At 43.6% G+C, this 27826-nt stretch overlaps 1 protein-coding gene across 1 annotated transcript in view; it reads left to right on the top strand.

Moving 5' to 3' along the window:
• MALRD1 (MAM and LDL receptor class A domain containing 1) overlaps positions 1–27826 on the top strand; it is a 954719-nt gene that overhangs the window by 200813 nt on the left and 726080 nt on the right. The window contains exons 18-19 of the mRNA XM_029587045.1: positions 2048–2415; positions 7091–7512. Coding sequence (XP_029442905.1) covers positions 2048–2415; positions 7091–7512 — 790 coding nt within the window. The remainder of the gene's footprint in view (positions 1–2047; positions 2416–7090; positions 7513–27826) is intronic.

Below are 27826 nucleotides of genomic sequence, written 5' to 3'. Positions count from 1 at the left end.
TATTTATCTTTTTATTTACTTAACAAATATATCTCATCTAATCAACCTAATCAAACAATTTCAAGGTGACTTATAACAAAAACACACATAATAAACATTAAAAACAAATAATAATGAACATTAAAAATAACCATATAAGGACATAGTATCGGGCCTGTGGGCGGATGCTGCCATTAACCTGGCTACATGTCCGGAGATGAGAGGGTGGCTCAGGCCATGCACATACCTGCCACATGGGCCGCGAGGCCAGGCCTCCTCGTCCCTTGGAGCTGTGATGATACGTTTTGCCGCGCAATGCCCGTGTCATTGAGAATCGTCGTCGCTGCCATTGACATCACATTGTACTGACATGGGGCCCGGGGGCCTAGATGCGAAGTGGCGGGCTAGTGGGCAGCATAAGCAGGGCTGGAGAGGAGTGAAGGCAGACCCGGGGAGGAGCAGGGATCCCTCATTCGAGGGATTGAATTCTTGGGTGGATGGTGGGGGCAATTGCTGCTGCTCAGGGAGGCAGAGCTCGGGATTTTGCCTATCCCTTTTGCACCGACTTCCTGCACTGAAGTTGCTGCCTCATTCCTCCCTCCCTTCCTCCCTCCCAGTGTGTTTGATTTCACAGTTAGCATTCAGTGTGACATCAGTTTCTGATTCTGCCATGTAATTATCTCGTGTCACAGCTAGGGCAGGGTCACTCGCGCAGGGAGGGGGGGTTCTTTTCTATGGGAGGCAGCACGAGGTATGACTGGTACACTGAACCTTTTGCTGGGATAGTCTGCTATCAGGGTTGGATGGCCCCAGGTTATGGCAGACTAGATGCCCCTCTCAAGTGAGCAGTCACCTTGCTTGTATGCGGTGGGTTGGTTGGTAAGCCCACGAGGAGTGAGTGCCTCATGAAGTAGACTGGACTTTGCTTGACAGTGGTGATCCCCAGAGTCCAGAGTTAATGCGCTGGCTGCCCATTGACAATTGGTTAGTGCTCTCTGTTAAGACTTGGGTTCCTAGGTCTTAATTATATTGTAGTTACTGTAATAAAGCTGTGGCCTATTTCCTCCAGTTCCTTGTCTGACTCTTTTGTTGTTGAAGGTATGATGGTGGTGTGCAATGTTCTATGTGCATGTGGCCTTACCCCTGCCTTGTGATGAATTATAGCGGCTGCACAATATAATATAGAATATGAAATGACCATCTCAAAACAATTAAAAAGAGTTAACATCCCATATATCTAAAATAAGACATGAAATACCTCCCATTACTGCCACACTAAAAACATAAATGGCATAAAAACAGACAAAACGCTTGAAAACATCTGCATAATAAAAATTAACTCATGTTACTGGATCTTGGCAAATGCTTGTTCAAATAAAATTATCCGGCTAACTCTGATATTAGATAACTTATCCGGCTATCTCTGGTTGATCTGTACACCTGTTCTAATGTTATCCAGATAAACTTATCTGGCTAATTTTAAAATAGCCTGATATATTCAGGGGTGTGGCCATGTAGCTGAATTTATTAGAGATATGAATCGTTTTTTGTGCTCGTGTCGTTCTTCGTTTTCCAGCTGCCACGGGAAAAGTCGTTTTTTTGCGGTTCGGCGCTTTTTTTCGCAAAAAATAGTTTTTTGGGTTAGTGCGCACTAACAGGAGTTAGTACACGCCAACTCCCATTTCTGGGGAGTTAGCGTGTTAGATTTTGTTACTTTTTGTTAGTTTTTGTTAGTGCGAGCTAACCTGAAAAACGATTATTTGCGAAAACATGGGAAAATCCCGATTGTTTTTCGGGCTCCCTGAAACATGCCGAATTGGACAATTTCATTGAATTTTCCAATTTGGCAAAAACGAATGCACATCTCTAGAATTTATAGGCTAAGTTTGCTGGATAAGTTTATCCGGCTAATTAGCCAAGCCACACAGCAGCTGAATATGGATCTCAGGATGTCAATATTTTTATTTACTGAAGGTGGCAATTATTTTTCTGCTGCACATTTTTCTAAGTTACTTCTTTGGATGAACTGACCTTTTAGTTATTGTACTATTTTTCTTGTCTTCTGCAGGTATTATAACTATGGACTATCTGTTGGAGCAGCAGAGATGCATTTACTTGTTGATGGTATGAATGCCCCTACTGTTCTTTGGAGGATATACTATGATCAGGGGAATCAGTGGTTAAAGGCATTCATTCAGCTTGGTCGTATCTCACAGCCTTTTCAATTGTCTTTGAACAAAGTCAGTCTTGGTTTTTATGATGGTATATCAGCTATTGATGACATTGCATTTGAGAACTGCTCCCTTCCACCTGCAGTAGCAAGCTGTGAAGGTCCTGACTATTTCTGGTGTCATGACACAAAAGCTTGCATCGACAGCTTGATGGTATGTGATCTTGTGGATGACTGTGGAGATGGGTCTGATGAAGACAACTGCTGTAAGTACTTGTATTCGCAACCTTCTTAGCTAACTGTTATTTAGAAATGGAATATTAAAATACAACGCTGATTGTGATGTTTTCTTAGAACTCCCATTGCTCCCATAGGCAGAGCAGTAACATGTCAGGGCAAGACTGAACGAGAGAATAATGGATAGAAATGAACAGCACAGAAAGCAGCAGGTACAAAGCAGGAAAGATCACAGCGCATACAGTTACACGTGCAACAGGAACATCTTTTCACCGCCATCAAATTAAAGGAAGATATTAATTACTGAACTGGCTCCAGAAAGTGCAAAACAAAATGTTATTGCGGAGAAACGGCACACCTTCAATCTGGCAGCACACACTGAGCCTATCAACAAAGAGTATGCACTCTATCCTTCTCACACAGAAAGATAGGTGGCAAGACATGCCAGACAAGATGACCCAGTTAATGATAGTCCTTTCCATTGCAATATTGATCCTGAGCAACAGCTGAACAAAGGCCAGCAAGTAGAGGTTGGGGTTTGTGTGGGTGCTGGCTGGTACTGTTTTCATTTTTGTCTCCTAACATGAGCAGATGATGCCTGTATGTTTATACTGTGTCCAGTGTCATTGCTAGGGCAGCGAATTACCAGCATTTAGAGGGACTGCATCTCTTTGTGCGGCCAAAGCACAGCTGACAGGCATTTTGTCATCTTTGATTATATAAAGGAGGTATTAGAGAAGAGGCAAGATTAGTGTGTGGCAACAGTCACTCAGCCTCCAGATGTATCCATTTTTATGTACATGGCATGGTTACTTCCCTGTGAACTAATAGGCATTAGTGATGTGCAGGACACAAATTTTTGTTTAGGTTTGGTTTTTCATTTCATTTATTTCTTTTGTTTTTCAGAAAAAACATTTAAAACAAAATGGGCCTTCCTGAGGCCCAACAACACCCCTCTCCCCCCCCCCCCCCCCCCCCCCCCCACACACACACAAAGACAACTGTGGAGCCTAGGTTATCCCAGCTGGGCTGAGCTGGGCCCAGCCAAAGCCTTGCCAGTCTCCTTCCATGCTCCCCAGAAAATTTGCTAGGGCTGGGAACCTTCTTGGTCCCCACTTACCCCCTTCCATTGGTTTGGGTCCTGCCCTCTTGCCCACTTGTTCCTGCCCTGCTTCCTGGTGCTATAAAACAGCAGTGATAACTTTGAAGTTGCTGCCAAAGTGATGTTTCTTAATGATATACTCACAACAAAGCCAACAACAAGAATCCAAAGAGGAGATGAATGCGTAGAAATTAATGAACCAATAATAAAACTCCTCTCTAAGGTGATTTTAAGACTAATACTACAGTATATAGTAAGAACATAAGAAATTGCCATACTGGGTCAGACCAAGGGTCCATGAAGCCCAACATCCTGTTTCCAACAGAGGCCAAACCAGGCCACAAGAACCTGGCAATTACCCAAACACCAAGAAGATCTCATGCTACTGATGTAATTAATAGCAGTGGCTAATCACTAAGGGCTAGATTTTAAAAGCCCTGCGCCGGTGCGCCTATTTTGCATAGGCCGCCAGCGTGCGCAAAGCCCCGGGACGCGCGTAAGTCCTGGGGCTTCGTAAAAGGGGCGGGTGGGGGCGTGTCTGGAGAGCGTGTCAGCAGTCCCGGGGCGTGTCCTGGGGGCATGTCCGGGGTCAGGGGGCGGTCCGGGGCGGGACCGGGGGCGGGCCAGAAGGGCATTCCCGAGTCCCCCGTGCAAGGCCATTTTCTGTTCAGTTGTGCCATTCATTTAAAACAAATGCACATCCCTAATAACATCCCTATTCAGAACAGTGACAGCAAGAGGCATGCAAGATACCCAAACCTAGATGGCACAAAAAGAGGTAGATCTTAAAAAAATACGCGCGCACGTACTTTTGTTCGTGCCACCGGCGCGAACAAAAGTACACCAGATTTTATAAGATACGAGTGTAGCTGCGCATATCTTATAAAATCTGAGGTCGGCGCGAGCAAGGCTGCGCAAAATCGGCAGCCTGCGCACGCCGAGCCGCACAGCCTGCCTCCCTTCCCTCCGAGGCTGCTCCGAAATCAGAGCTGCCTCGGAGGGAACTTTCCTTCCACGTCCCCCCATCTTCCCCTCCCTTCCCCTATCTACCCCACCCCCCAGCCCTACCTAAATCCCCCCCTACCTTTGTTGGGCAAGTTACGCCTGCTTCAAGCAGGCGTAACTTGCCCAACAGGGGGATGTGCCCCAGCATCCCCCGGCACATCCCCCTGCCCCTGGACACGCCCCCTGGACACGCCCCCTCCCGCCCCTTTTAGGAAGCTCTGGGACTTACACACGTCCCGGGGCTTTGCACGCGCCGGCGGCCTATGCAAAATAGGCGCGCCGGCGCACAGGGGTTTTAAAATCTACTCCTATGTGTGATGGATGTTGTATGGAAGGGTAGTTGCAAGCATAGGATGTATGAATGCAAAACTTCCTTAATTATGACATGGATATTAGGGATGCAAGTTAGGTGATGAAGTGATGGAGTGTGGCAAAAAGGCTTCAGTGCCTAGTGCCCTTAGCTTTTCTGACTTGTGAGGAAGGTGGCTATAAGATTGTGAGGCCATGTCAGCAAGGCAGAAGTTGAGGATTGCATGGTATGCGTCAGGGAAAGGTACGTGGCAAGTGTCTTTTCATGTACTGGAGAAGTGTGGGAAATTCCAAAGAAAAATAAATGTGTAGATAGCAAAAAATGTATTTTTATTTATTTTTTTAATTTTATAATACATTCTTGCCTTGTATGCTAGCAGTACCTTATACACTGCATCTTACTAAGGCATTAGAGTATTTTTTTATTTGACTGTGATTTCTCCATTAAACCCTATGAATCCAAGGCAAATAAGTCCTGCAGAGAGCATGCAAATGAGCCAGTGTGGAGACTGAAGTGTGTGGGGGCATTTTCGATTTCTTCTTCTTTGTTTATGGTGACACCATGGCTCGTGCATGCGTGGGAGGTAATTTAAAACAGAAACAAAACTCCGTGCATATGCACATATTATGGCCCAGCAGAGATCTAAATATCCACACACCAAAGGAGATGCAAAATAATAAATAAGGTCCAAAGCGTAGGTAGTTTTATAATGAAAAACAATTTCAAATTTATTTTTGACATTCATTCAATACAGCAACTCCATTGCTCATCCATCAAGGATATAAAACAGTTTTCAACCGGGTCCCCCGACATGGACCCCGTGTTTCACTAGAAGGCTTCATCAGGAGGGACAGTAGACAGCATATATTTTCAACAACTGAAATGTAAACACACAAAATAAGCTTAAAAGAACTTCAGACTTATTATTTGGAGTGCAATTTTCCTGCTGCATTTATTTGGTTTTTGGATACCTGCTGAGATCTAATACATAAGTTTTTAATCTATGCGCACGAGGTACGTGTAGGTTATAAAATACACATATGTCTACCCCCCCAACATGCGTGCATATGTTTGGTTATGTGCAAATACCTGCAATGCATTGAAGATCATACTTTTCCGACCAATTTTATAAAACTACATGTGTATATTTAATATGTGAAAAAACATAGAACTTGTTTGTGTAAAACTCTGATTTATATGCAGAAGTTGGTATATTTTAAAACATGCACACATAATATAATTCACCGTTTTGCTGATACCTCCACTTCTCCCAGTTTACTCACACCTAGCCAATTTATAGAAGACAACATATGCTATCAAGTGTAATAGTTAATTAGCTGGTATAAAATTGTATAAATAAATTGCCAAATGTACTCATATAAGTCTCTTATCAAATAGCAAACTAATACACCTAATTCTTGACTCTGCATAAGAACACCCCAGACCACCCCTTATTTATTCACATAAATGTATGCACATAAGCAAAAATATACACGTGCTTTTGATGTATCTAAAAAGGCATATACGCAGTTTTCCTTCTACTTTCTATCTTATATGGTCATTAACTAAAGCTTTATCGCGTGCGTTAGGGCCCTAACGCACGCGATAAGGCCACATCACATGCAATAAGGGACTTTTCGCATGCGATATAATGCTAATTAGGGGGAGGGGAGGAGTCGGGGTGGGGAGGGGAGGAGTCATGGTGGGGGGAGGGAGGAGTCAGTGGTGTCTTCACTGCTGGCAAAAACGTTACCAACGTTATCATCGGCAGTAGCACGCCGAATAGCACCACCTTTCACAGTGGCGCTGTTCAATGTGAAAGTCGGCAGCGAAGACACTGTGGTGGTGCGAAGCCTGCATGCTTTCGCAGGCCCGCCCCCCCAATTTAGCTGGATTCATCATTCAGCGATGAATGATAAATCCAAGCCTTAGGCTGATTTCATCTAAATGACTTTGCATGTCAAAAAATGTATAATTAGGATCATATAGCTAATGTATTATATAAGAGGCAGGCAATCACCAAATGCTTCATTAGATGTTCATTATCACCCAATTTATTTCTATTTTGCTAAGCCTCTCCTCCAACTTAAATACTGCTTTATTTTTAAATTGCCAGTCTTTATGAATAGCTATTTGTCATAGCCTCCTTTCCTGCAGCCTCCAATTAGGTGAATCTATACCTTTGTCCTAAAGTTAGATATGCGCAAATATTCAAACATAATATAGAATTTTATGGGATCTAGTAGTATCCTGTTGACTTAGGGTTGACATTGTCTTCTAATTCCAGCACCAGAACTACAATGCAACTTTGAAAATGGATTATGCAACTGGAAACAAGATTTTGAAGATGACTTTGATTGGACGTTAATACAGGGTCCTACTTCAACACTTAACACAGGACCCATGAAGGATCATACTCTGGGAACAGTCATGGGTCACTACCTCTATATTGAGTCTTCAGAACCACAAGTGTTCCAAAACCAAGCTGTTTTGCTCAGTCCTGTATTGGCTGCTACTACTACATATGGCAACAAAAGTTGCATTTTTCGTCTACATTACCATATGTTTGGAAAACATATTTACTCTCTGGCAATCTACAAACGAATTTTAAGCAATACAAAAGGAGTTCTACTGTGGCAAACATTTGCAAATAAAGGAAACAGATGGCTACGGAAAACACTTTATATTTCCAGTTCCTATCCCTTTCAGGTAAAATTCTTTGTTTTTTTCTTACACTAATCTTGGTTCCCTGAGGGAAAAATATTGTGAGAGTCACAAAGCCATGGTAAATGTGAATCCCTGCAGTTTTGTGAATCCTGTGATATTTTTCCCTTGGAATAGAATACCATGGTAGAGAATGCCCTCCTACAAAAATTGTGTTGGTGGCCACAGTACTGCTGCTATTAATTAATAAATAAATGATTACTGATAAAGGGGCATTTTTGAACAGCAGATAATTTTATATTACCCAAAGCTGATTCTAGTGGAAAATAAATGTAGTGAGATTGATGAATATATTGGGTGACGGGTTAATGTTTTGAAACCAAAAGTAACTTTTAATGTATTGATGTACTGATTGCTTGGTCGATATTGATGTACTGATTGCTTGGTCGATATGTTTTCTTTTATGTTTTATATTAATAATTTGTATGACTGATTTTATGAATGTTTTTTATTTTTCACCGCTTACAAATTATGATATTAAATAAATAAATACTGTGGGGCCGAATTGCTCGGTCAGGCTGTTTGACCCCAAGAATGCTCTTTCCCTCAGTTTGTAAAAACCCCCAGGATCAGCTTATACCCCTGTCCCATGCCCCCATTGCCCTTGTAGTCAGCCCATAGTAATTAAAAAAAAAAACAGTAAAGAAAAGCATGTTGTATGCATGCCCTCACCCTCGAACCCCATCCCTTCATTGAAAAATCCGGCCCTTGGGGTTTGGGAGGTTGGGGCTAGTCTTCCACCTTGTGTACAAAATGGGGCAGATTTTAAAACCTACGCATACGGCCTACATTTGTGCGCGCTTCCCGGCACGCACAAATGATCGCCCGATTTTATAACATGTGTGTGCAGCCGTGCGCATGTTCTAAAATCCGGGGTCGGTGCACACAAGGGGGTGTACACTAGTGCACCTTGCGTGCCCCGAGCCCTAGGGGAACCCCGATGGCTTTCCCCGTTCCCTTTCCCACCTTTATTTTGTAAGTTACACCTGTCTCTGGCAGGCTTAACTTGCGCACGTTGTGCCGTTGAGCCAGAGGCCTTGGGCCCGCCCCCACCCATGTCCCGCCCCTTTTTCCAAGCCCCAGGAGATACGTGCATCCCGGGGCTTTATGTGTACCGCCGGGCTTTTTGAAAATAGACTTGGCGCGTGTAACCCCCCTACGCTCGTAAATCCTCCTGGATTTACGTGCGTAGGGCTTTTAAAATCTGCCTCAATGCTTTTTTATCTTTTTAAACTATGGACCGTCTGCAAGATTGGCATAGGTGAGTGAAGTAAGGGCTCTAAGCAGACCTCAGGGATTTTAACAACTCATGAGTAGGGGCATTTCAAAGCTGAGCAGATCCTGTAAGACTAGGCTGTGGTGCATCAGGATGTCCATTAATGTCCTGATGCACCTGCAGGAAATTAGCTACAACTCTTGAGTTGTAGCTGATTTCTAGTCAAATAACATGGCAAATTTTTCGGCAAACCACATTATTTAGGCCTGGATTTTCCATTCTTGCAGAGAATGGTGAATCCAGCGGTAATGGGGGGCGCGCCTGCGAAAGCCAGCAGCGATCACACCACCGCGGTGTTATCGCTGCCGACTTTCGCACCCAATAGCGCCACTGTGAAAGATGGTGCTATTGGGCACGCTACTGGCGGTGATAACGCGACTTACCTTATTGCCGCCAGCAAGGATACTGCAGCATCTGCCTCCTCGCTGCTTCGACTCCTCCCCTCGCCGCCTGACTCCGCCCCAGCAAGCTATCGCACGCGAAAAGGGACTTTTCGATAGGCTTAGAAAATGAACCCCTTAATTTGGATAGTTTAGGGTTAAAATGAACTTATTAACATGCATTTGTATTCTAATGAGTTTATTTAAATATGCATGGTGCCAGGGCTCAAATAACACAAGATATTTAAAATATCTTGTTATCCCCTTGTTATTCCATTTACCATGCAAAACATTTTTCGTGCAGTAAATGGCCTGATGCGGTTTAGTGAATGAGGTTGCCATTGTGTTCTGATCTAATAAAGGGTGTGCACCTCCCAAAACCTAGTAAAGAAATATATTAAATTAGTCCAATAAAACTATTTCTGACAGATTAGTAGGAAATGTTTGCCTGTGTGCAAATTATACTAAGATCTGCAACTGAGTTTATAATCCTCATGGAGCAGACAAAGGGGCCGATGCAATAATCTGAGTTTTAAAAACACTGGGGCGGATTTTCAGAGCCCTGCTCGCGTAAATCCGCCCAAAACCGGGCGGATTTAGGCGAGCAGGGCCCTGCGCGCCGGTAAGCCTATTTTACATAGGCCTACCGGCGCGCGCAGAGCCCCGGGACTCGCGTAAGTCCCGGGGTTCTCCGAGGGGGGCGTGTCGGGGGCGGTTCCGGTCGTCGCGGTGTTTTCGGGGCGTGTCGGCAGCGTTTTGGGGGCGGGTACGGGGGCGTGGCTACAGCCCGGGGCGGTCCGGGGGCATGGCCGCGCCCTCCGTACCCGCCCCCAGGTCGCAGCCCGGCGCGCAGGAGGCCCGCTGGCGCGCGGGGATTTACGCCTCCCTCCGGGAGGCGTAAATCTCCCAACAAAGGTAAGGGGGGGGTATAGACAGGGCCGGGCGGGTGGGTTAGGTAGAGGAAGGGAGGGGAAGGTGAGGGGAGGGTGTTAGAGGATTCCCTCCGAGGCCGCTCCGATTTCGGAGCGGCCTCGGAGGGAACGGGGGTAGGCTGCGCGGCTCGGCGCGCGCCGGCTATACAAAATCGATAGCCTTGCGCGCGCCGATCCAGGTTTTTTAGTAGATATGCGCGGCTCAGCGCGTATCTACTAAAATCCAGCGTACTTTTGTTTGCGCCTGAGCGCAAACAAAAGTAGGCCTATTCGCGCTCCTTTTAAAATCCGCCCCACTGTGCGGTGGTGTCCAGCGCACATTTTTAATGCTCAGGTACATTTTTTTTTTAACTCCTGATGCAGTAAGCTAATGATATGCTAATGTGCCAGGAGTTTAAAAAAATGCGCAAAAACTTTAAAATGTGCGTTTGGCACAAGCAAAATGTAATTTTAATTCAGGAAGGGAGGGGGAACTGTCTGTGACAGCCATGGCCACCACGTAACTGGATAATTACAGATTTATCCGACTATCTGCTAGCAGAAAGCAGCTGCCAGATAGCCAGATAATTCATTACTTATATACCTGTCAAGTCCCCACTACTTAGCCGGATAATTACCCGGCTAAGTAGCGGTGAACCACACCAGATAGACAGATATGTACTGACTTGACTGGCTCTCTGGCAGCTTCTTACCACTGCCAGATAGAGAGATAAGTCGGGACTTATGTGGATAAGTGGCAGCAGTAATTTACCTGCAGAAGTAAGCTGCCACCACTTACCTGGATAAGTCTGTACTTATCCGCAGACATTTTTAAACTGTTTTTATACCTTTTTTTCCCCTTGTTCATGTGTTTTTATTGTCAGTGCTAAAAAATGTGTACTGGCCCGATGCAGTCTGCCTCAGGAGTACCTGATGCAGTCTCTCTGCATAGGGGTTCTGCTTAATGCCTCATGTGCATGGGATTTCCATACGAGGGCACTAAGCAGTACTTCTGATTAGAAGCATGTATTTTCTGCACGCAAAATTCTTTGCTGCATCGGGAGTAAGTTTTGTATGCAGGCAAAAATGTGCATTTGACTGAACGCACCTTTTTGCATCGGCCTGAAAATGAGGAGAGATCTAAGAAAACTTGATGCATGTGCCACGCCAGTGCTTGGCAGCTAAAATTTGATGGTAAAAAGTGCAGTTGTGCATTTGGGTACAAACATACAAGGGAATAGTATGTGATGGGATGTGTCAAATAGGAGAGAGATCTCATTATTATTATGTATGATGATATCAAGTTTTCAAACATTTTCAAAAGGCAATAGCCAGAGTGAGAAGAATGATAGGGCACATAAGTAGAGGTATAACCAGTAGCAAAAAGGGGAAAAGTATTCTGTACAAGTTACTGGTGAGACCCCCATCTGGAATAGGGTTTTTTGTTTCATGAGCTTTTTAAAATGTTTTTGTTTTTATTTATAGGAATATGGTGCCCATTGTTTGCAATAGTTTTCTCTTTTGTCTATTATTCACTTGTCATATAATTGGAAAAGATTAAAACAAGTATTATTGGAAAATATTTTAAACGAACACCATCGAATACTGTATCTCCAAAAATACACAAAATTCTGTGCATAAAAACTGATGGGGGAAAATGACATGTCTATTTATACATTTATTCCTCGACCTTCCCCCACTTTCAGGAATGCTCCTTTCTTCAGTGGCTGAAAGTATGCACGCTGTTTCGCAGCATGCATCCTTTCCCCAGCAGATTGACAAACATGTGCTGAGTCACTGTGTGCACTTATCACAGCAGCAAAAGATTTTATGATGTACTTTTACATACAGAGAAGCTGGGCATAAATAACACCATTTTACATGCATAAGCATGCTTTTACCCCTGGGAAATGAAGAAAAAAAATGCTGTATTTGTGTCCCATGAGAAAATCAGTTTCATTGTTTTTTTGAGATCCTAAGAATAGAAAATTAATCATTTGGGGAGCATTTGCAAAACTGTTTATGCATGGAAATGGGGATTTGTATGAAAATGCAGGCACAAAGCGATTTCACATGTCCCTTTACTTGGATTACAGAGGCATTGCAGGGATGAGTGATGGGGTGGAGTTGGGATCGGGATATGATTTTCATGCATAAACGTGAATTTTAAAAGACATGTGTATGTACAAAATATCAGGCATGTGTGCAAATATAGGTGAATTTTAAAAGCCCGGTACACCAAAGTCAGGAGGTACGTGAGTATGTCCAGCTGGCAAGCTCAGAGCAGTTTTTAAAAGCCGCCCGTGCACGCACATATCTCCCAGTATGCACACAAGTGAGAGCACAAAATGGGGTGCCGTGTGGTCTGGATGGGGCAAGGGTGGGACTTGGGCATTCCGGGACTTTAACATGAAATCTGAACATAAGTATTTATGCACACAAGGATGCTAGGGTCCCCTGCCGCATAACTTTAATACTGCTATGGATGGCACGTAAGTAATAAAACAAAAAACTAGACTAGTCAGTGGGGCTTTCAGGATTGAAACTGACAGAGGAAAGGGAGGTGTTATAAAATGGCCGTGCCCTTTGGGGCGAGTCAGCATATGCCTGTCCATGTGCGTCCGCACGCCAGTATCAAAGTTACCGTCATAGCGCATATTCATGCCAGTACTATTTTATAAATCTTGCACTTGCACGTGCAAGTACAGATGTGCGAGTAAATTTCCTTGTGTAAAAAAGGGGTAGATCGGGCATTCCAGGACGTGGCCAACATTTACATGCATAAATTGCGATTTTATAATCTGCAAATGCAGCAAGCGTATGGCTGTTGCCTGTGCACAGTTAAGTCTGCCATTTATCAGGTGTAAGGCAGAATACAACTCTTTATAGCCAAATACTGACTAGGTGAAAGTTCTGGGTAAACTTGGGGGGAAGTACAATTTGAATAACCGGAGGGGTCTTGATGACATAGAGATAGACTAGGCAAACCGGTAGACTAATTGTAGAACTGGTCATTTTCTTCACTCATGTATGTTATAAAATGTGTTGACTTGCGTGGGTAAAAGCTGCAAATAACATTACCTCATGCAAATACTTAAAATTAGGAGCACACGATCCAAGATGGCGGATTGATAGTCGGTGGCGTGGCGTGACGGCACTTCTGGGCAATTGCCTTTAAAATATTATTACTTGCTTATTATTTCTTTCTGAATGGGCAGAAAGCGGAAACCGAGGTCAGGGCTGTTCCCTGCGGCCCCCTCCAACGATTCCCCTGTTGGGCCCGTTGAACGCTCATGTCTTGTGCTGCAGTTCAGCATCAGGGATTCAGCCGCTGGAGGGAGTGGGAGGAGAATTGGAGCTCCCCTCTTTCTCTGGCTCTCTATCACCTTTGAGCCCCATTGAGGGAATACGACCCAGTAATCCTGCAGTCTTCAGAGTTGTCCGAGTCGGGGGAGATGCCGACAGGCCTGGGAATAGGCATGCCGAATCCTGCGGGGAACGACGTGGCAATGGCAGCAGCTGTGAGTCCAGCTTTCAAGCGAGGACAGCCGGGTAAGGGCATTGCATGAGATATTAGACCGGGAGGTTCCGAGAGCAGCACTATTGAAATTTCACCGCTAATACCATCTTTAATGCTATCTGCTGTGCAGAGACCTTTAGTTTTCTCGCTGGAGACTATTTGGGAAGCTTTGTGGATTTGCAAAGCTCAGTTTCTCAACAGTTTTCTCCTTTGGCATTAAAGTACAATGATCTGGAGGAAAATGTCTCGATACTTTCTAATACAACAGCAGAATTGGGTCAACAATTCTCAGTTATACGGGATCAAGTGAGCTCTGTTCAACAGTCTCAGACTGCTATGATTAAAGAAAATGTTAATACTGCATTAAAAATTGAAAATCTTGAAAATGCTGTGAGAAATAGGACATTAAGATTCATTAATTTTCCTAAAGTACCCCTAATATCTCCTAGAGAGATATTTAGGAGGTATTTAATGGAGATTTTACATGTTTCTGAAAATGCAATCCCTCCAGTGTCCAAAATATTTTATCTACCACAATTCAAAAGGGCTGATGAGGGCACACAAGGAGAGGTAATGACACCAGTGAAACCAAGCGTGGATCTTTCTACAATGCTTGAGACATCGGATACAGAGCTGGCTGTTTCAGCTACGCTTATTGTGACTTTAGCTCTTAAACCAGATAAAGATTGGTTACTGAGATATTATTTCCGTCACAGATCAGAGTTATTTTTACAGTTTAAAGTTAGGATCTTTCCGGATGTCTCCAGGCAGTCTCAAAAAAGGCAGAGATTATTTCTCTTGATGCGACCGCAGGTTTAGCAAATAGGGGGTATTTTCTTTCTGAAATTTCTTATATTTTTTATGATCCCCCCTCAGTTAACCCAATTTTTGACTGGGAAAACTGCAAGTGCTGCAGACAACCTCCAGTCATAAACATACTCGTTGTTCCCATTAGATAGATAGTATGTCTGCTGTTTTGACTATTGCTTTTTCCTTTGTCATTTTTCTTTGAGATGGGGATTGGATCTCCCCCTTATTGAGGACTTGTATAGAGGACATGAGTATGAATAATTTTCCTATTCCTATGATCGTAATAGTTTATTACTTTTCTTACTCAGTTTCATATTTCTGTCAAGATTATGTCTTGTATAATTTGAAAATGCATAAATAAAAAATAAAAAAATAAAGAAAATTAGGAGCACACATACGTGTAAATAGGCATATTTTATATAATGGGCGCACAATTGCTCGGACATTCACGTGTGGGCTCATGCCCACACAGGCATGTGTGCTTGTTTTAAAGTTACTGTCCCTCTTTGCAAATAATTTTACACATATAAAGCTGCACTTGCTCCTGAGCAGGTGTAACCTTATTTATTTATGTACTATATGCCCGCATTGATTCTGAGCACACCTGCAAATTTTCAATATTAACGTATGCACATGAATCTGCTATGAAAATTCAAGCTAAAGTCTACAGGTAAAAAATCCCCTATGCAGGCTGTTTGAAAAGTGCCCTGAACAGGGAGGTTTTTTTGTACCATGGCTAACAGAGTGAACAACACACAAACAAAGCAATTTATCTAGAGATTGAGAGCCTACTTCTAAAAGTATAGCATGGCAGTAACTTTCGTACTGGTACATGGGTGCACATGTGCATGCGTTCATGGGCCTGCGTCCAGGGACATGACTATTTTATAACATACGCATATATAAATGCACACATCTTATAAAACAGCCTGGCTGGGCACGCTTGTGTGCACAATTTTAATTGGACACGCCTATACATGCAAATGCAGCTTCTACCATGTAAGCAGGGGAATTTTAATACACACGTGCGCCGACAGCATTACCAGATTTCCCAGTTCATTCTCAGTTTTCCCAGGTAAGGAATAGAACTTCCCCCCCCCCCCCCCGAAGTTTAAAAGCTTCCCTTCTCCCTTGTTAGCTCCAACCCTTAAAGCCCCACCAATCTATTTATTTTTATTTTATTACTTACACGTCCTCCATAGCAGAAGAAAGGTTATGTGGCAGGGACCCCGGTGCTCACTTGTGCATGTAAATATTTATGCGCTAATTTGAAGTTGAAATCCAGGAACGCCCATGCCCTTCCCAGACCATGCCAACGCCCTGGTGAAAGGAAGATACACACATACTCAGGCGGCTTTTAAAATCTTCAGCTCTGCGCGCTGGCCTGACTTATTCGTGTATCTCTCGATTTTGACTCACTTCAGGATTTTAGAATTCATGTTTTAGCTTTTATGTTCTTAATTTGAGTGCAGGGATTTATATGCAGAAAACAGGCTTTGTGCACACAAAGCCTGTTTTCAGCCAAAAAGCTTATTTTGTGCACAAAATTCATATTTTATGTGCAGATAACATGCTTTTTGTGCACTTAAATGTGAATTTTAAAAGAGCTGCGCGTGCACAAAGTAGCAGATGTGCACACTTAAATTGCACATGTTGGCGGAAGTGCTATTTTATAAACCTCACACATCATTGCGCAAGTACTGATATGCAAATAATTGTGTAGAAAAGAGGCAAGCCAGGGGTGTTCCTGGGAGGGGCTAACATTTACATGCATAAGTTGCTATTTTATAAGCATCAAAAGCGGCACACATGCAGATGTTTCCTGTGCACATTTACACCTGCTAATTATCAGATGTAAGTCAAACTAAAACTCTTTATAGCCAAATACAGAAACGTTGAGGGGCCTGGTTAAAATGGTGGGAGTTTAGGATGAAGTACCACTGGGGGTCTTGATGATCTAGAGATATACTGGATAAACTGGTAAACTAACTGGTAAAGCTGGTAATTTCCTTCACACACGCATATTATAAACACACGCATATTATAAACACACGCATATTATAAACACACGCGTAAAAGTTGACAAGCACTAAGGAAAATACGCAAATTACATTTCCTTGTGAAAATGATTAAAATTAAATTTAAATTAAAAACACGTGCAAAGCAGATTTCCATCACTAGTCCGGATAATTTTTCCGGCTTTGCCGCCACTTCACTGGATAAGTCTTAAAAAGCACTATATAGCCAGATAAGTAAGATAGCCGGATAAGTAAGATAGCCAGATAAGTCTTCAAAAACCAGTTATTGGTCTATTTTACTTATCAGCCTATGTAGTGCTTTTCTTTTACTTATCCATCTATCTTACATATCTGGATAAGTCTTAACAGTTCTACTTAGCCAGATAAGTTACCTTGGTGCTACTTAGCTGGAAAGTCAGCATTTATTCGGGTATGCTTAAAATACATGTGGATGAGTGTGCATGTCCATGTACCTGCGTATATGGGTATGTTCATGCATGTTTTAAAATTATCCTCCCTGGAGATAATTTTCAAAGGAGTTGCACATGCAAATGCAACATACTATCATAGCAATTTTCAAAAGCCCATTTATGTGCATAAAGTGCACTACCAGGTAAATTCTATGGACAATTCAATGGCATATATTGTAGCAATTTTCAAAAGCCCACTTACATGGGTAAAATTGTGTTTTAATATGTTTAAATACACTTATTTTATTTATTTTTACTTTACCCATGTAAGTGGGCTTTTGAAAATTGCTACAGTTTGTGCCAATTAATTGTTCATAAGATATTTACATGTAAGTGTACTTTACGAGCATAGATTTTTAAAATTGCTATGAGTTAGCGCTCACCCCGCCAGGAGGGCGGAGTGAGCGATCTGGTATCGATCAGCTCCTCCCAAGGGGAGGAGATAACAATCTGATAGGCTTGGCTCCTGCAGGAGGAGGAGTTTAGCAATCTGTTATAGATCTTGCTAGGGAGTTAGCAATCTGTTAGTGCTCTGCTCCCCCAGAGGGAAAGAGTAGCAACTGTATGCTTTGTTCTTGTAGAAGGATGAACCAGCAACCTGTATGATCTCCATGGGGAGTTAGCTATCTGATATGGAACAGTTTCCACAAAGAGAGGAGTAATGGTCTGATGTGGGTTGGCTCCCTCAGAGTGGCAGATGATAATACCGCTCTATTAGTGTAAGGAGTAACACGTAGTAGAAATAGTAAATCCCTGGGCTGATGGCAGATGACAGCGCCCTCAAGTGGAGATCCTGAGAGGGACCACCGGCTAGGCTGGAGTATTGAGACAAACACAGATAGTTCTTTATTAGACTGGAAGTAGAACCAACAGAGGTGGCAGTAGTGAGTTGATATGCCCGGCAGGGCTGAAGTCCCTCTGATACTGGAACTACGATCTCAGAATTGCTGAGCTGTAAGGAGAGACTATAGGTAGTGAGTAGACAGGGTATGCTGGACATATAACCAGTGGTAGATGATACACTCACACTTGTAGATATCTGTAATGTCTTCTTATGCAACAGAGAGTCTTCAGTATTCAGGAACAGGAGCCAAAGGCGAGTACTGGTTCCTGTAGGCAGTCTGAAATAGAACTCACAATAACTGTGTAGGGGATGGCATCTGGAATAGAAGAGAGGCTAGGAGAGATTTAGGAACATAGGCCCTTGTGGAGCGAGTACCGGTTCCTACCTTTAAATCTGTAATAGTAATCCATAGGATATAGGTATGCGATATCTTCTGAGGAAGAAGGGAGTCCGAGGAAGGTATTAGGAACATAGGCCCTTGTGGAGCGAGTACCGATTCCTATCTGCAATCTGCAATGGTAACTCACGATCTCCTTACCTGCAATAATGTCTTAGACTGAGGGGAGTCTTAGAGATTAGGAACATGGGCCCTCATGGACCGAGTACTGGTTCCTGTCTGTAATAGGACTCACTGTGTTCACATCTGCGATTGCCTCCAGGCAATAGGAGTCTTCTGAGTCTTCGGGAACGTAGGCCCTCGAGGAGCGAGTACCAGATCTCTTCCAGCAATCTGAAATCAAGAAGAGGGAGAGCGGGGGCCCCCGAGGAGCGGGTACCCCTAGGTGAGTTTGAAGAGGCAGAGCAGCGGAGAAAGTATTCCACGAGAGTTGCGAGGAAGGGGTTCCTACCCTTGTCCTTGCTAACTCGATTCGAAGTAGCAATCAAAGACCTTTTATGTTGGAAGCGGATGACGTCACTAAGGGGGGATGCCCCAGAGGTTCACGCCCTTGCTGGTACAAAGTCTGGAGCGCGTGCACGCGCCCTTACGTCATCAGGAACATGGCGGATCCGTGGCGTCAGGCCAGCCCGGGGATTCCAGGAAGAAAATTTACGCGGCAACATCTGTCCATCAGACCCAAAGGGAGTCGCCACAAGGTAGAGAGGGTGGAGCGAGGGCGAGAACAGGCACGAACACCACACTATGATAGTATGTAACATTTACACGTATTAGTTCTTTTAAAATTACCTCTTGAAAGTGCACTTACACATATAAAAGCTATTTACACTTCAATGGCATATATTGTAGCAATGTTTAAAAGCCCACCTACAAGTGTAAAACCCAGTTTTCAGTGTTTAAATGCTTTTGAAAATCAGTTCCTATGTGATTTAAGGCCTTTTGAAAATAACCCTTTTAGCGTCTTTTTCTGCACACAAAAAACACATCAACTCACTACTGCCACCTCTGGTGGTTCTACTTCCAGTCTAATAAAGAACTATCAGGTCCTGGCAGTGAAACATCAGCTTCCACCCACAGACTAACATTAGCCCTGGAAACTAAAGTTTCCAAACTGGTGGACTAACTGGTAAAGCTGGTAATTTCCTTCACGCACGCATGTTATAAAATTGGATGATTTACACACGTAAAAGCCGACAAGTGCTAAGGAAAATGTGCAAATTACATTCCTTGTGTAAATGTTTAAAATTAAATGACTAAAGTTTCCAGGACTGTGAAAACATGAGGTAAGCCTGTGCACCTCTCTGCATTGGGGGCAATAGGTGAAATACCTTCATTAACACAGGGTTTGCATGAGAGATTGTTAAAGAATACTCACAGTTCTAAGCACATATTTTTTTCTGCTCACAGTTCCGTCCTGCATCATCAGTAAAATTTGTGTACTAAAAATGTGCACACTCTGCTGTGTGCACCCTTATTGCATCAGTCTAAAGACTTGCTGTTCTCCATTTTTGTTTGAGCATTTTTGGAGAATTTCCAGCATTTGAAATGCACCCTTGTAACCTTCAGTAGAGCTGAGTCTATGAATATCTAAGAGATGGAGAAATCAGGAATTACTTATCCTCATTCAAATAATAAATGAGATGTGAAATGAGCTTCATGGAAGACAAGTTCCCTGGAGATTGTTTTTTGCACATGAGACTTGCAGAATTTCAGCAGGCAAATTAATCTGAAAACGGTCAGTATTTGAAATTCATTTATTAGGGGTTATTTCAGACCCAGAGATGTATTGTGAAAAGTTAATCAGAATCTGAATCTTTTATTACATCTAACCTGGCAGAAGGGATCTGTATTATTAAGCTGCAAGGACCAGGTACATAGGATAATCTCAGTGAATCCTGGACAACTTTCTCCTCACCCTGAAATGTCTATAGTTAAGCAAACTGTCAAGCAACCTTTTTATGAGTTTCAGCTAGAACGCTGAGCTTGTCTAAAAAATATCTAGCTGTGAAAAGTTTTTCACAGAAGGAAAAATTTGGCATTTCTGTCATATTTTAGATTTTTGTAAAGTAAGTACAATTGAGATATTATTTTGAGTTTTATAGTAGATGACTGACATTTTGCTTTGAGAGCAAAAATGTCAGCTTGCTGTAGAAAGAGAATCCCTTTACTGAGTATTCTACCTTAAAAGAATAGAATCGGGAATAATACACAAAAAAAGATTTCCTTGACAATCATATTTCTGTACCCATATCCTGTATTTTGTGTACATGAAACAGACATTGTGTTGACAGAAAACTCCGACACTTGAATTGGTTTACAGAACCCATAACTTTCTGAGGGGCAATTCTTTATTATAAAAAAGTCATTTCTAAAATGGAAGGCAGTTTTCAAACTGCACGCCTTGGAGCAAAGACGGGAGGTGCTTTCTACCTGTAGATTCTGTGCCAAATTTCAAAGAGAAAATACATGTATATTTTCACTCTGAAATTGTACCCATGGATTTTTGAACCAGCATAACCTATTCATGGTATTTCATTTATGCACGTAAGTGGACATGCAGAGATTTATTCTAGTATTTCATAAACTTGCAGTGAGAATTGCACAGTTGATAAAATACAGCTTACTTCTGCTCTGAAAGTATACATGCATGTTTCAGGACACGAGAATATTTCAATGCACATATAAACTGCAGCACCACTGAATAGTCCCAACTATCTTATTAGACAGCTGGATAACTTCATCTAGCTAACTTTAGGTTAGCTCTGCGGCACTACCAGAGTTAACCAGAACTGAATATAAGAATTAGACAGATAACTTATCCATCTAACTTAATCTCGCCCTGACACGAGACATTATCCAGCTAAATTTATCTGGCTAACTGCTTAACTGGATAACTCTCAGTCATCAGCCAATGGGGATTTTCAAATGCTGACATTTGTCTGGCTAAGTATAAACTTAGACACTGAATATTAGCCACTTAAAATTCTGAACTTTCATACCCCTAGATTCATCAAATGCAATAATAACACATGGATAACGCCTGCACTAAGAAAAAGGGGTGTGTTTATGGAAATTTTAGAATTACAGCACCACGTGGTAACATAGTGCATCGCATTGGTAAACATTTTGTACCCTGTGATAATTGTTACGAACCAGGAGGTGGACCCTTAGTCTGAGGTAAGGTTAATGCTACCAAAGAGAGAATCAACCCTCTCTGGTCCCTACCGTCAGAGGGCAAGGCTTGAAAATACAGTAGTAGACTGAAGACTTCGCCCTGGAATCTCGTGGTTCCCCCAGAAGGAGCCCGTAGGACCCCGTCACTAGGACTTAGGAGACTCACTGCAGACTGAAGGTAGGTCCGGATGCAGGCGCCTCCTGCAGGTCGTGGATTCCAGATGGCTGGCACCTCCAGCAGGTCGTAGACAATCCAGGAGCGTGAGTCGAAGAATAGTCAAGAGCCAGTTCCAGGGTCGAAGTCCAAAGAAGGGTTGCAAGCTGGTCCAGAAGCAAGACAGGAGAATGGTCCAAAGCCAGTCCAGGAGCAAATCAGGTGAAAGGTCCAAAGCCAGTCCAGGAGAAAATCAGGAGAAAGGTCCGAAGCCAGTCCAGGGTCAAAACCAGGGAAACCCCGCAACCAGTCTGAAGATCCAAGCCAAGGAAGCAGTCCAAGAAGAATCCAGAGCAGGACAAGGAACGGAACCAGGGCACGGAGCACAAGCAACTACCTCACAAGCATCATTACCAAGGCAAGGTCTGAGGAGCAGACCTTGCCTTAAATACCCAGAAACAGGAAAGAGTCCAGAGGAGGAACCATGACAACTTCCTGTCATGGTTCCTTTAAATTTGGCAGCCAGCCGAGTGCGCGGCCCTAGTCATCCCCCAAGGGGGGCGGAGCCAACCCAGCCGACGAGGCGCCATGTGGCCGGATGCCATCAGCAGCAATGGGCGAGAAGGAAGTGCAGGGGAGAGCTGCGTGTGCCTGCCGGAGCCTGGGGGAATGACAGATCCCATGGGTAGGTACTTGCCCCAGTCGCGGTCTGCTGCGACCGGCGGCCATGACACCATGGCCGGTGACCATAACAATAATTCCTATTTTGTGCTGAGAGAGAGAGAGAGAGAGAGGGCCTATCTATAAGGCATGCTATTGCACTGTGTGATATTGCCCCTCATTTCCATAAATCCCACCCAAACTAAATACAGAAAGCAACTAGCCTACTATAAAAAAACAATTCTAAATACAAAAAGACAGTACTACAGCACTAAAATAGAGAAATATGCAAACAACCCTAGAACCTTATTTATCATAATAAAAAACCTAACCACTGACAAATCCGGATCTCCACAAAACCTACCAGCAAATAGATGTAATGAAATAGCCACGTTTTTCAATGACAAAATCAAGAACCTAAAAACTAAAATCCCAATTACATCAAAGCAAAAAAAAATTAAAACGAATAAAAGAGATGTTATACCATGGACGACATTCAATGAGACATCAGAACTAGAAATTGAATCAATGCTAAAAAAACTAAATCCCGCCCCACATGCAAATGACACAATACCAACCATAGACATAAAAAAAGTAGCAAACATTAACAAAGATCATGAATCTATCCTTAGAGGAAGGAACTATGCCAGAGACACTAAAAGGGGCAATTGTAAAACCGATTTTAAAGAAAAAAAACAGTGATCCACTTAACCTAAGCAATTACAGACCAGTATCAAACCTTCCCCTAATCACAAAATTAATTGAAAAAAACATACAAAAACAACTTGCAGAACACTTACAGGCCGATACAGTAAAAACTGCTTTTCTGTGCACCCTCCGACTTAATATCATGGCTATATTAAGTCGGAGTTCCCGAAGTGTAAAAAAAGTTAAAAAAAAAGAAAAAAAAATTTAAATGGGCCGGCGGCTGTTGGGCCGAAAACCGGATGCTCAGTTTTGCCGGCGTCCGGTTTCTGAGCCTGTGGCTGTCAGCGGGCTCGAGAACCGACGCCAGCAAAATTGAGCGTCGGCTGTCAAACCCGCTGACAGCCGCCGCTCTGGGCTAAAAGGAGGCGCTATGAACGCGCTAGTGTCCCTAGCACCTCCTTTTGCCCGTTTCTACCGCACCACCTAATTTGCATACTGAATCGCGTGCACGGTGAGTGGCCAGTGCACGCACCGGGAGAGCAGGCGTTCGTCCGCTCTCCCGCAGACTTTACTGAATCGGCCTGTTAGATAGCAATAATATCCTGTATCCATCACAACATGGCTTTTGAAAACACTATAGCACAGAGACACTACTGCCTGCGCTAACAGATAACATCATGAGAGGTTTTGATAGTGGTAAACATTACATCCTTGTGATGCTAGACCTCTCAGCAGCCTTTGATACTGTAAATCATGACATACTTTTAAATAGACTAGATGAAATAGGTTTAAGTAACAAAACTATCAAATGGTTTAGATCATATCTAAGCAACAGACATTTTCAAGTGCAAATCAAAGACGTAATATCAGAAAAGATAAACTTTCAAACAGGAGTACCACAGGGTTCAGTCCTGTCGGCCACACTATTCAACATATATCTCTTACCATTATGTCACCTACTGGCTGGTCTGGGCATCACACATTATATATACGCTGACGATATCCAATTAATACTACCCATTGAAGACACAATTGAAAAAACATTAAAAATAGCAAATATGTATCTAGATATCATCAAACAACTACTAAACCAAATGGAGCTAGAAATTAATATTGAGAAAACAGAATTTATGCATTTAGAACAAAAAAACACGGAGATCGTTCAAAACCCAATTATACTCAATAGAGATGTGAATCGGAACCGGAATCGGTTCGGTTCCGGTTCCAATTCAAATCTTATAATTTTTATCGTCCGGCCCGATTGGTTTTTTGTTTATCGGCTGTGCCCAATCCGATAAACAAAAACCCCACCCTGACCCTTTAAAACTGACCCCTTAGCCTCCCCCACCCTCCCGACCCTCCAAAAAACGTTTTAAAATTACCTGGTGGTCCAGTGGGGGCACGGGGAGCAATCTCCTGCTCTCATCTTTAAAGATGGCCGCCGCCTTCGTAAAGATGGCCGCCGCCATCTTTAAAGATGGCTACCGCCGTCTTTAAAGATGGCTGCCGCTGTCGTAAAGATGGCCGCCACCATCTTTAAAGATGGCGCCGGCCATCCAGTGCTCCTACCATGTGACAGGAGCCGGCCAATGGCACGGATACATTGTCATATGGTAAGGGCAAAGGGCCATCGGCGCCATCTTTATGAGTGGCAGCCGATGGCCTGAGAATAGGAGATCGCTCTCGGGACCACCACTAGACCACCAAGTATGTTTTGGGGGGCTCGGGAGGGTGGGGGAAGCTAAGGGGTCGTTTTTAAAGGGTCGGGTGGGGGTTTTTTTTATCGGCCATCGGCGCCATTTTTGAGTGGCAGCCAAAATAGCGCCGATGGTCCGAGAGCGGGAGATTGGTCCCCGTGCCCCCATTGGACCACCAGGTAATCGTAAAAAGTTTTGGGGGGGTTCGGGAGGGTGGGGGAAGGTAAGGGGTTAATTTTAAAGGGTCGGGGCCTCACTACAGAAAAAATAACGATGTGAATCGGAACCAATTCCGATTCACATCACCCACATCACCCACGATCAGATTTTTTCCCCCCTCTAGCTGAACACGATCGTTAAGACGATCGGGCACACGATTCACATCTCTACTACAAACCACCACTTCTGTAAAATTTGGCTGTCATGGGAAGGCCCTCATCCTGATGCTGCCAAAGCTGACTTTGCACTCCCCAGGATGATGCCATCAGGCCCAGTGCCGAGAGCATCATGCCTCTCCATAAGCATGTGTGCACCACAGCCCTGGATTTGTAAGTCCCACAGTGGGAAGAAGGAAGTAGCGCTGGGGGATGACATCCCTGAGGGCTGGGAATTTAAACCCCTGCCATGCCCCTAGTTGGCACCTCAACAAAAAGGTCCTACAGTCTTGTCACAGTGTATGTTGCTTCCTGGTAGGGATGTGCAGACCAAAAGTTTAAGTTCATAAGTCCATAAGTCGAAAGGGGGGGGTCATTTGCGGTCAATATGGACATATGGAGAATTCCATAAGTTGAGTCTATGTCCATATGTGCAAATAAAAATTTAAACCCCTCACCCGCCTTAATCCCCCCCCCCCCAAGACTTACCAAAACTCCCTGGTGGTCCAGCGGGGTCAGGACGCCATTTCTGAACTCCTTTGCAAGGAGCACGTGAGGTCGGCATCACGTCGGAGTGACGCGGCGTCACGTGATTCCCCTTGGGTCCGCTCCCGGACCCTCGTTGGGCCCAAAAGGCACTTTTGGCCAGCTTGGGGGGGTCAGGAGGCCCCCCCAACTTTTGGCCAGCGTGGGGGGGTCAGGAGGCCCCCCCAAGCTGGCCAAAAGTGCCTTTTGGGCCCAACGAGGGGTCCGGGAGCGGAACCGCGATGGACCACGTGACGTCGGCGTCACGTCGGAGTGACGCGGACGTCACGTGATTCCCCGCGCGTCCGCTCCCGGACCCTCACGGAACTTTTGGCCAGCTTGGGGAGTTTTGGTAAGTCTTGGGGTGGGGGGATTAAGGAGGGTGAGGGGTTTAAATTTTCATTTAGATCAACAATCGCGATTTCCAACGTATTCAACATAGCTATGTTGAATAAGTTGGAAATCCGATCGTTTACGCCTCATCACTTTTTTAAGTTAAAAAAAAAAAAAAAAGTTGCGTTTTCCATTTAAGTTCAAAACGAATGCACACCCCTACCTTCCTGGATCCTACCTTGCTTCATTCCTGCTCCAGCCTTGCTTCCATGCCACTCCCTCCTGCCTTGCCCTCTCTTGCCCTTCTCCTGTCTTGTCTCTGCCCTGCCTTGCTCTTCCTCATACCAGGTTTTGCCCTATCCTTGCTTCTTTCCTGTCCCTGTCTGCCCTTTGGATTTCTTGCCTGTGCCTGACCATTGCCTGGATTCTGACATTGCCTGATCTCTGCCTTCCCTGACCCGTGCCTGGAGTCTGATGCTGCCTGATCTCTGCTGGCTCTGACCCATGTAGCACCAATCTTACCACAGTGCAAGGACTCAAACCCTAGGAGAACTCCATGATTGCTCTTGCAATCACCGCAAAAAGGGAGAGTCCTCTTAGCCAGTTGGTTGCCTGGATGTCACTTGTTCTAGACTACTTCATATCAAACACCCGAAGGCTGCGTCAGGAGGGACGTTAAACTTTATGAAACTTAAATTCAGAGTGACATTCCCGAAGCAGGCTTCGGGTGAAACACGGGGTCCGTGTCGGGGGATCCTAAAGAGAACTGCTACGGCTTGACAATTGAGCAATGGAGTTGCCGTTTTGAAATAAAGAAACCTTGTTTTTCTACATACAATCATTAAGTTTGGACCTTTCAATTCTTCCTGCGTCTCCTTTGGTGTTTGATATTCAATATCTGGAGTACATACTTTTGGCTCCAAGTCTTTGTGATTCCAGACTACTTCGTAACCATTGCAATGAGTTGGCCACACCATGTTTTTTTTCCTCAGTATTGGCACACCATCTGATCTTAATTTTTCTAGAATGAACCCATAGGTTGAGCATACTATTCAGCCAGCAATCAGACTAAAAGCTATTGAACTAATAATTGCAGGCAGAGAAGGCAGAAAGGCGTTGTATCTGCGCTGCAGCCTCTTCTATCCATTTTTCTGCAAGCTAGTGTGGCCTACTGCATCTCTTCTATGGCTCCCTTCTTATTTGCTGCAGTACCAAACTGGGATAGATATCCACTGGGTAAAAGAAAGTTGGGTCATGGGGAATGGGTCATACATAACTTGTGAAATGGAGAGCTGCTCAGTGCATTCTGACAGGCGGGAATGTGGCATCAGGAAAGATGCAGGTCACACTAGTGCAAATTGAGATTTTTGGCAGGCAAAGAGGCTCATTTGTCAGCGGGATCCTTTCATTCAGGATTGCTTTTTCTTATTGATAGGAAGCAGCCAGCATCAGGGGCATGACTTGATGGCTGCCAGTTCTTGCAATCAATGGCATCCCACTCCAGGTGATTAAAAAATATAATAAGTCTAAGGGAAATGCTTATCATAAATATGATTTATTAAAAAAAAAAAAATTAAAAGGTACCTCATATACAAAAATGTCTTGAATTTCTTGCAGAAATAAGGCTAGAATAAAGTAAGTGTAATCTGATACAATGAAATTATTAGAGGCAATAATTTAAAAAGTATTTGGTTGCTCATTTGCTGAAAGTAAATGCATCTGTTTACTAGCAACTAATTAACTTGGTGGGATTATAATCAAATTCCTCATAAAAGATACATTTCTAAAACAAAGATATTGCCTGGGGAATTCTGATACATGCCAGGTTCAGAATGAGTGATTTGTTTGTTACCATAAACTGTGAGCTTCAGGAGATCTGGCATTAGGTTATACAGAAATGCTATTGTTTTTTGTTTTTGTTTTTTTAAATAATGGGGGCGAGCCATAGAGTAGGGTTTGTGACTTTTAATGCCTTTTCCAAGGTGAATTTTATTCCAAGGTGAATATTGCTCTTGATTTTGTCTTTTACTAAAATCAATTATTCTCCCTTATATTGCTGTGCTGCTCTGTAATGAGAAATCAAACTTTTTAGAGGTGTGAAGGATGAA

Source organism: Rhinatrema bivittatum, chromosome 2, assembly GCF_901001135.1.
Source record: "Rhinatrema bivittatum chromosome 2, aRhiBiv1.1, whole genome shotgun sequence".
Classification (NCBI taxonomy): domain Eukaryota; kingdom Metazoa; phylum Chordata; class Amphibia; order Gymnophiona; family Rhinatrematidae; genus Rhinatrema; species Rhinatrema bivittatum.
This window is presented reverse-complemented; position numbering and strand designations above follow the sequence as displayed.